At 47.3% G+C, this 10,135-nt stretch overlaps 1 protein-coding gene across 1 annotated transcript; it reads left to right on the top strand.

The window, feature by feature from the left end:
• The first annotated feature begins 5,844 nt into the window (after positions 1 to 5,844).
• Positions 5,845 to 9,140, top strand: LOC138355096 (uncharacterized). The gene is made up of 2 exons (XM_069309793.1): positions 5,845 to 8,057; positions 8,446 to 9,140. The coding sequence occupies exon 1, from the start codon at positions 5,849 to 5,851 to the stop codon at positions 7,310 to 7,312; it is 1,464 nt and encodes a 487-aa protein (XP_069165894.1). The 5' UTR covers positions 5,845 to 5,848; the 3' UTR covers positions 7,313 to 8,057; positions 8,446 to 9,140.
• Positions 9,141 to 10,135: the final 995 nt, after the last annotated feature.

The following is a 10,135-nucleotide window of genomic DNA, read 5'->3' as shown; positions in this document are numbered from 1 at the left end:
TGGCCTGATTATGACAAAGTGAGTACCCATCAAGCAACCTCCCAATTATATTCTAAGTATTGCAAGCTCTATGGACATACTATAGATAAATGTGGAAAAGCCCAGTACAAAGACTATAGTGAAACTCCTAAACCCAAACCGACTTCTCCTAAGTCCGGTAAGCCTGTGATGAATGTTGATGTTCCTGTTAATGATCTTTCTCTCTTCAGCAAACACCTGTACACTGGAACTGTCTCTGCCAACAGAACAGATTCGAAGGGAAATTCTAAAGTGAAGATCTTGAGGGACACAGCTGCTCTTCAGTCTATCATTTTGAAATCGGCTGTGCCTAACATCACCTACACCGGGGAGACGGTCCTTATCACTGACCTCACTGCTACCACTCCGTATCCACTCGCCAGAGTCCACCTGGATTGTTTTTCCGTGCAAGTTGAAGTCCAAGTCGCCATCCGGGAAAAGCCTTTTCCCATGAAAGGGCTACAACTTCTCCTGGGCAACGACTTGGCCGAAGATCTGCAACCTTCCAACCTGATCATCATGGACAAACCCCAGGTATGTGACTCTGTAGTGGAAAACCCCATCTTGAAGTATGTTCCAGCAGAGGTCCAAGAAAGTGATGAAGTTTCTCCTCCGGTTTTAGTGGCCACCCGTGCACAAGCTGCACGCCCATAACCAGCTGACTCTACTGCAACCGCTGTCCCTCAAGACCATCAGAATCTACCACCGAATCTTACTATGCTGGAGTTCCGTAAGTTACAGAGGGAGGATCCTTCATTAACACCATTATTCTTCCAGGCTGAGACTCAACCTGACAGTATCCCTGGGTTCTTCTCAGAGAACCAATTGCTCTACCGGAGGTACCGACTCAGTAAACTAACGGAGGATGACGATTGGGCTAATGTCGACCAACTAGTAGTTCCCACCAGCCTATGGTCTGATATTCTACACCTGGCCCATGGAACACTTTCTCACTATGGTTTTAATAAAACCTATCACGGAATCAGACAAGACTGCTACTGGCCAGGTATGGTTAAAGATGTAAAAACTTATGTACAACAGTGTCATACATGTCAGATGGCAGGAAAACCTAACATCCCGATTCCCAAGGCTCATTTGATTCCTATCCCGGTGCCTTCGGAACCTTTTCACAGACTCATCATAGACTGTGTTGGTCCTTTATCCCGGACCAGTTCTGGTAACGCATATATACTAACCATCCTGTGTCCAACCACCAGATTCCCTATAGCAGTTCCTGTAAAGAACATTACGGCTGCTACGGTGGTGAAACAACTATTGAAGATCTTTGCCCAATATGGATTTCCTCGGGAGATTCAAAGTGACTGTGGCACCAACTTCACCAGTGATCTCTTCAAGAAGACCCTGGAAGAATTCAACATCACTCAGGTATTGTCCAGCCCCTATCATACTGCTTCACAGGGTTCTCTTGAACGTAGTCACCAAACTATAAAATCACTCCTTAAGAAATTTTGCAATGAAACCATGAATGACTGGGATAAACCACTTGACATCATCATGTGCATTTTCAGAAGTCTCCCCAATGAGTCTCTAGGAGTATCTCCTTATGAGATGCTCTACGGACGTAAGTGCTGTACTCCTCCTAAAGCTTTTAAAGACTCTACGTAATGCCACCGTCAGTGACCCTCAGTATGTGCCTCAGTTTCTTCAAAACTTAAAGCACATTCTAGAGAGAGTACGTAAATTTGCTATTGATAATTTATTGAAAGCTCAAGATAGGATGAAGACTCATTTTGACAAACACAGCAAAATCAGGAAATTTAAAACAGGAGACTTCGTGTTGGCATATTTTCCGATCCATTTTCCTTCCCAGGTTCTCGATTGCAAAATAAGTTTTCAGGACTTTACAGCATCAAGGAGTGCAGGAACAACCACAACTACGTTCTTGAGACTCCAGATAGGCAGCGGAAGACTCAGTTGTGCCACGTCAATCTTTTGAAGGAATATAAAGGTATTCCCCCCACTGTGCTAATATTTCTCTCCACTTTTAAAGATCCATACCTCCACAGTGAGACCTTCCCTGCACTCCTGAAAGCACTAACTCTGAGTCAGTGCCTTCCAACTCAGAAATCCTTACTGATCTTCCTAAATATTTACAGGACTGTAATAGTGCTTGTTATGATCTCAGCCTGCAGGAGAAACGAGTCTCCCTCCTTGAGAGTTATTCGTCAAGCCTGACCTGATTAGAAGGTCTAGCAAGTATTGAGGTGATAACGCATATGTAAAATAGTTGGTTGGATATGTGTAACAGTTTAAGATTATGGGCAGTAAGTAAGGAAATAGATAAATGACTGGCTAGGAGATGTGGACATTTTTGCTGGAGGCGTGAGGCTCGCTTCTGGAGGACCTTGACCTCACTTGAGTGCCAGACATCGCAGGGGGAAGCCGCGCTCCGTTGAGCTCCCGTCAGAAGGGAACCCCTAGTGATATATCTCTAAGAGAAGAGAAGTGTGCAGACGTGCCAGCTGTGGAATCGAGCTGGGGACGTGTGGTCTCAAGTCGTGGACGATAATTAGTGAATATTAAGCCGCCCGGAGGCATTATTGTGGGCCGTGTGGAGCGCCCTGACCAGACGCCGTCAGAGGGAAAGCGCCCTCGATCAGTTAATCTGTGGTAAGCACGATATACGCCAGTTCATAGTGATTGTTTGTAGTTGGTCGTGTGCCCAGCGACAGTAGCAATGTTTATTTATAGGTTAGACATGTTTTAATAAGGCAGAAGGCCTGAAATAGGAGAGTGAAGAGGGAGGAGCACGGAGCGACGTCCATCCCCTCTGAGCTCTGACGGACGACTGAGGGAGCCTGGCTCCGGATGGAGGAAGACCCTCCCAGTGAGTGAGGACCGCCGCCAGGCGAGGTGGAGTATGGACCCGCCCAAAACGGGGGAGTCCACTCTCACTGTATGTAGAGGACAGATAGAGGTTTGAGGCAAGCATATTGTGTGGTTATTTTTGTTTATGTGTTAAAGGGGAACATTTTATTGGAACGTCGATGGGTTGCAGGTTTGTTCTTTGGGGAAGAAGTTGCTGAGAACTTCGAAGCCAGCAGATGATGTAGCTGATGAGACTCCAAGGTAGTGGAGCAGAGGACCTCGAGCTGTGAGGAGAAGCAGCAGTGAAGAGGAGTGTCACGTGCTTCTGTAGAGGTGGTGTAGCAGCCAAGAGAGCTGTGGAAGAACCTAACAGAAGGGCGAAGCACCGTAGTTGCACAAGGAAACTTCATGATAGCAGCCTGGAGGAGCTGCAGAGGATCCTGGTAGTGAAGCCCGGAAGAACCTAAGGATATTAGGGTTGTGAACTTCCAGAGGTGGAAGGGGAAGTTCTGGTGGATTACTTATAGGGAGTTGATAGTGTTTGGTTGTCAGTAGCGTGCAAGACGCAGTGAGAGGTGAGTGACTGTTGGCATCCTTATGTCAAGGAGTTTTTTTTTATATTGAAGTATCAATGAACATTTATACTGGTATATGTTATTGCATTCAAATGCTGGTTTTCTATATATATATGTTATCTTGCTGATGGTGCAACAGTGTGTAGGCTTGACCAACTTGAGGAGGTTAATAGTATCAGGTGGTGAACCAGGAGATAGGATACCACTTGATAAGCTGATAATAGAGTTCTGATGGTATTGGAGTGCAACCTGATTGTGATATTATAGAGTATAGGATTCATTATTATTATATGTGTGTATGTATCGTGTATGTGCTTTGTTCAGTAAATGTGTCACAATTTGCTGGTGTTTGCCCTTGTCCTAGTGAGGCTTCCCAGGAGGTAGTAAAGAAGGAGAGAGAGAGAGAAAGAACCATGAACCACTGCTGTGGACAGGGTAGGAGGTAATACTAGTAAGTCATAGGGGATTGAGGAGATCATATCTCATAAGGAGAGAGTGGGGAGTCACAGCGGCTCGAGTGGGTGTGTGCACGTGACAACGAGGCTAAGTGTTGGAGCCGCATCCCCTAAACGTGTGACGTTGAGCCCCTCTCCAAGAGCCAGAAGCGCCAAGGGTGATCTCCTAGTATAAGCACTCTACCGAGTTGTGGGTTGGGTTGTCCGTAGAGGAGGAACCACGACGACAACACCACCAACCCACAGTCTATAATAAATTGGGGGCCTGTCCGGGAGAGTTAACTGACACACCCACACCCTGTCCAAGAGTGGATTTGTACACCCCTGCTGAGATAAACTGTGTGACCGCAGGTGTATATTCTCTCTCTTGGGAAGACTCACAGGACAAAGATGGATAAGGTGCAAGCGTTTGTGGAGTCAGGCAAGCCTGAGGACTTGGAAGGTTGCACGAGGGATCAATTGAAACAAATAGCAGAAAAATGTGGCATCAGGTTGAAAGCATCTAAAGTAGCTGGGATGAAGGATGAGATCCTGAGGCAGTTAAGAGCCAAAAATGAAGCGGCAGAACAAGGAGCCCAGAAAGGAGCTGAAAGTGGAAAGGAGGATGATGGGCAGGATGAAGTGAGATCCCAGGGATCGAGTAGGAGCAGCAAGAGTAGCCGCAGTAGTAGGAATAGCCGAAATAGGAGCTTGGAGAGATTCCAGTTAGAGCTCCAGATCCAACAACAGCGTGAGGAGAGACAGTTCCAGCTGGAAAAGATGAAATTGGAACTCCAGATGAAGAATGAAGCCGAGAAGGAAAAAGAGAAAACCAGGCTGGAAGTAGAAAAAGAGAAAACCAGGCTGGAAGTAGAAAAAGAGAAAACCAGGCTGGAAGTAGAAAAAGAGAAAACCAGGCTGGAAGTAGAAAAAGAGAAAACCAGGCTGGAAGTAGAAAAAGAGAAAACCAGGCTGGAAGTAGAAAAAGAGAAAACCAGGCTGGAAGTAGAAAAAGAGAAAACCAGGTTGGAAGTAGAAAAAGAGAGAACAAAACAAATGCAGATAGAAGCGAATAGAACCTTGGCTGGGCAAAGGATTGAACATGGGTTGCCAGAGAGCACCACCCAGGTATCACACCCACCAGATGTTAGGGTTAGGGAGAAGGACATTCCCTTGTTTGTTCCCGAAGAGGCAGAGAGCTTTTTCGAGCACTTTGAAAAAGTAGCCAGCATCAAGGAGTGGCCACAGGAGGAATGGGCCCAGCTGGTCCAGTTAAGATTGACCGGTGCAGCCAGGGAGGCATACACCCAATTGTCACTGGAAGAGTGCCAGGATTATGCCACAGTAAAGAGCAGCATATTGCGCTCGTTTCAGTTAACCCCAGAAGCTTATAGGAAGCGCTTCAGAGAAATGATCAAAGTTGGAGCATGTACATTTGCTGAGACAGCAAGGGATCTGGAAAGACGATTCCAGAAGTGGATTGAGGCTGCTGGAGTTGGATCTTATGCTGACCTGAAGCAACTGATGGTCATGGAGAAGTTCTTGGAGATGATGCATCCCGAAACAAAGTTCAAGATCCAAGAAGCAGGGATAATGGAGGTGAAAGATGCCGCAGATAGGGCGGATATGATTACTGAAGCATACAAGAGCTTGAGGGAGAACAGAGTGAGAAGCGAGGCGAGACGCAGCAATGGCAGATCCAATGGAGTCTGGGGGGGAAGAAATTACGAGAGGCCCAGAAGAGTCTGGGATGAGAAAAATTTTGATAAATGGGCAGATAAAAGTAAGTACCCTAAAACTCAGAAGAGTAGGTCGCGCACTTCGTCTGAAAGTGAAGATGGAGGAGCCAAACGAGAAACTATCCGTGATCCAGGGAATCAAGAGTCCAGTAAAGCCCCACAGAGTACAAATAGTGTGCCTGGCCCGAGGAACTCTCATGTGAGTGGACAAAGTCAGAGCCGCTTTGGTACGTATAGGAGAGACTTTTCCCAGATGAGATGTTACAATTGTAACGGATTGGGTCACGTGATGCGAGATTGTAGACAGGGCAAGAGAGTTGTGACCCTGGCCATGTGTGACCCCGGAAGTAAATATACTAATGTGTTCCGAGACAAACCACAGAGAGCGAATTTAGTGAACGAGAGGTATAGGCCGTTCATGAGTAAAGGTTGGATCAGTATAAGAGGCCAACCTGAGGTAGAAGTTGGTATCTTAAGAGATACCGGAGCTAATCAGAGCTTGATTGCGAGAAGCCTGATTGGGGATGGTCGACGGTTAGCTGGCAGTGGGAAGATGAAAGTATATGGGTTATTGTCGGAGAGTGACATGCCCGTATGTGCTGTCCAGCTAAGGTCGGAATATGTGTCGGCGGAGGTGATGTTGGGAGTGTGCCCCGACATACCTATTCCAGGAGTCCAAGTGATCCTGGGGAATGACTTGTGCGGGACAAAGGTGTTGACAAGAGTCATAGCGGAGACTGTGCCAGAGGAGTGCCCAGAAGGCCACTGCACGGGTGGGACACCTGAGAGTGTGAACCTGACTGACATCCGAGGAGATGAGTCAGGAGACCGCCAAGCCATTGAAAACCCTGTCTCGGTAGTGACGAAGGCAGAGGTGGCCGACGAGGAAGACACTGGAGAAGATGAGACAGTGTCGATTCAGCCGGTGGAAGATATTGATGTAGATATAGCATGGCTGTTTGATGAAGGTCCAGCCCAGAAAAATGAAGTCTCGGTGAGGTCAAAAGTGAAGATGGCCCAGCCGAAGAAGAATACTGTGAAGGGAGTTGACCTGAAGAGAGCCCAGACTGCTGAAATTAAGAGTCGGAAGGTGAATGCAACTGTGCTGAGTAGGAATGAGGGAAGATGTGGACATACTGAGGACGGGAGTAGAGCGTCACGTTGTCCACGAGCACAGAGGCATAGGGATAGTGCAGTTGAGTTGTTTGAGATGTCAGGAGTTGACATGTTTCACAGAAAACGTAGAGTAGAGATAATGAAGAAGAGTAATAGCCGAGAAAATGAAAGGAGAAGAGACAGTATGTGTGGAGAGATGCCTACGAGCACTCTAGGAGAGGTAAAGCGATATGTACGGTCGAGTGCTGTTGGATGTAGTACAGTGCCCGAAGAAACTTTTAGGGAACGAAGAAGAGTTGAAGGAGAAGAAATGGAGTGGTATAGAGGTGAGAAGTGTGGGAAGAGGATGATGATGCAAGCATGGAGGAATAGAAGAAAGCCGAGGACTCGATGGAGGTCAAACAAGACGATGTCTTGGACAAATGAGGAGACGAAAGGGAGGATAGTTGGTGAAGACGAGGGAGTGAAGTATGACGACAGGAGGCGAAAGTATAATGGCAGTAGATGGAAGTATGAAGACGACAGAGGAGGTACAGACAGCAGATGTCTGACTCTGGACGTGAAGAGAAGAAGACGAGGAAACGGAGGGTGGAGACAGTAAGTAGAGTGGACCAATGGAGTGCAGGCGTCCAAGGAGGACAGCCTAGCTTTGAGGTGTCAGAGAGGTCAAATCGTTTGTGAGTAGATCATGTTTCTGGCACGTGGTGTGCCAGATGTTGCAAGGTGCAACGAATTAATTGTAGACTCCTAAGAGAGTATATGGGGTGAAGAACGAGACAGCGTGGTGGCGGATGTATTATCCCGAGCTTTGCCACTGGAATAACTCTCAAAAATAAGGGGAGGGGAGTGTTATGATCTCAGCCTGCAGGAGAAACGAGTCTCCCTCCTTGAGAGTTATTCGTCAAGCCTGACCTGATTAGAAGGTCTAGCAAGTATTGAGGTGATAACGCATATGTAAAATAGTTGGTTGGATATGTGTAACAGTTTAAGATTATGGGCAGTAAGTAAGGAAATAGATAAATGACTGGCTAGGAGATGTGGACATTTTTGCTGGAGGCGTGAGGCTCGCTTCTGGAGGACCTTGACCTCACTTGAGTGCCAGACATCGCAGGGGGAAGCCGCGCTCCGTTGAGCTCCCGTCAGAAGGGAACCCCTAGTGATATATCTCTAAGAGAAGAGAAGTGTGCAGACGTGCCAGCTGTGGAATCGAGCTGGGGACGTGTGGTCTCAAGTCGTGGACGATAATTAGTGAATATTAAGCCGCCCGGAGGCATTATTGTGGGCCGTGTGGAGCGCCCTGACCAGACGCCGTCAGAGGGAAAGCGCCCTCGATCAGTTAATCTGTGGTAAGCACGATATACGCCAGTTCATAGTGATTGTTTGTAGTTGGTCGTGTGCCCAGCGACAGTAGCAATGTTTATTTATAGGTTAGACATGTTTTAATAAGGCAGAAGGCCTGAAATAGGAGAGTGAAGAGGGAGGAGCACGGAGCGACGTCCATCCCCTCTGAGCTCTGACGGACGACTGAGGGAGCCTGGCTCCGGATGGAGGAAGACCCTCCCAGTGAGTGAGGACCGCCGCCAGGCGAGGTGGAGTATGGACCCGCCCAAAACGGGGGAGTCCACTCTCACTGTATGTAGAGGACAGATAGAGGTTTGAGGCAAGCATATTGTGTGGTTATTTTTGTTTATGTGTTAAAGGGGAACATTTTATTGGAACGTCGATGGGTTGCAGGTTTGTTCTTTGGGGAAGAAGTTGCTGAGAACTTCGAAGCCAGCAGATGATGTAGCTGATGAGACTCCAAGGTAGTGGAGCAGAGGACCTCGAGCTGTGAGGAGAAGCAGCAGTGAAGAGGAGTGTCACGTGCTTCTGTAGAGGTGGTGTAGCAGCCAAGAGAGCTGTGGAAGAACCTAACAGAAGGGCGAAGCACCGTAGTTGCACAAGGAAACTTCATGATAGCAGCCTGGAGGAGCTGCAGAGGATCCTGGTAGTGAAGCCCGGAAGAACCTAAGGATATTAGGGTTGTGAACTTCCAGAGGTGGAAGGGGAAGTTCTGGTGGATTACTTATAGGGAGTTGATAGTGTTTGGTTGTCAGTAGCGTGCAAGACGCAGTGAGAGGTGAGTGACTGTTGGCATCCTTATGTCAAGGAGTTTTTTTTTTATATTGAAGTATCAATGAACATTTATACTGGTATATGTTATTGCATTCAAATGCTGGTTTTCTATATATATATGTTATCTTGCTGATGGTGCAACAGTGTGTAGGCTTGACCAACTTGAGGAGGTTAATAGTATCAGGTGGTGAACCAGGAGATAGGATACCACTTGATAAGCTGATAATAGAGTTCTGATGGTATTGGAGTGCAACCTGATTGTGATATTATAGAGTATAGGATTCATTATTATTATATGTGTGTATGTATCGTGTATGTGCTTTGTTCAGTAAATGTGTCACAATTTGCTGGTGTTTGCCCTTGTCCTAGTGAGGCTTCCCAGGAGGTAGTAAAGAAGGAGAGAGAGAGAGAAAGAACCATGAACCACTGCTGTGGACAGGGTAGGAGGTAATACTAGTAAGTCATAGGGGATTGAGGAGATCATATCTCATAAGGAGAGAGTGGGGAGTCACAGCGGCTCGAGTGGGTGTGTGCACGTGACAACGAGGCTAAGTGTTGGAGCCGCATCCCCTAAACGTGTGACGTTGAGCCCCTCTCCAAGAGCCAGAAGCGCCAAGGGTGATCTCCTAGTATAAGCACTCTACCGAGTTGTGGGTTGGGTTGTCCGTAGAGGAGGAACCACGACGACAACACCACCAACCCACAGTCTATAATATGCTCCTCTCATAAAAGTTCTTCAAGAACATCATAAGTTGTTCAGCGATGATCCCCCAGGAGTGTAATGTGGTTCAGCATGACATTCAGCTGCTTCCTGATACCCGGCCGATTCGTCAACCCTTCTACCGTATCAGCCCGTACAAAGAGGAAGTTATGCGTGCTGAAGTACAGTACCTTCTGGATCATGGGCTGGCCACCCCTTGTGAGTCCCCTTGGGCCTCACCCTCCATATTGGTGCCGAAACCGCACGGTAAAGTACGACTATGTACCGACTATAGGAAACTGTACCTTGTGACCGTCAAGGATGCTTACCCTTTACCTCGCATAGATGATATCCTTGAAGCAGTAGGTGATGCTAATTATTTGACCCAAAATGATTTGTTAAAGGGCTATTACCAAATCAGCCTGACAGAGCGAGCTAAGGAAATATCTGCCTTCATCACTCCTTTTGGCCTATACAGATATGAACGCCTACCTTTTGGACTGTGTAACGCCCCGGCCTCCTTCCAGCGAGCTGTCAACCACGTCATCTACGGCCTAGATCACTCCAACGCCTACTTGGATGACATCGTTGTGGCAACTAACACCTGGA

Source organism: Procambarus clarkii, chromosome 66, assembly GCF_040958095.1.
Source record: "Procambarus clarkii isolate CNS0578487 chromosome 66, FALCON_Pclarkii_2.0, whole genome shotgun sequence".
Taxonomy (NCBI): Eukaryota; Metazoa; Arthropoda; class Malacostraca; order Decapoda; family Cambaridae; genus Procambarus; species Procambarus clarkii.
Note: the sequence above shows the minus strand (reverse complement) of the source record. Positions and strands in the feature narration are given on the sequence as shown.

Excerpts from the sequence above, each read along its gene's own strand:
- LOC138355096 (XM_069309793.1), top strand. The coding sequence starts at position 5,849 with ATGAGATGTTACAATTGTAACGGATTGGGTCACGTGATGCGAGATTGT.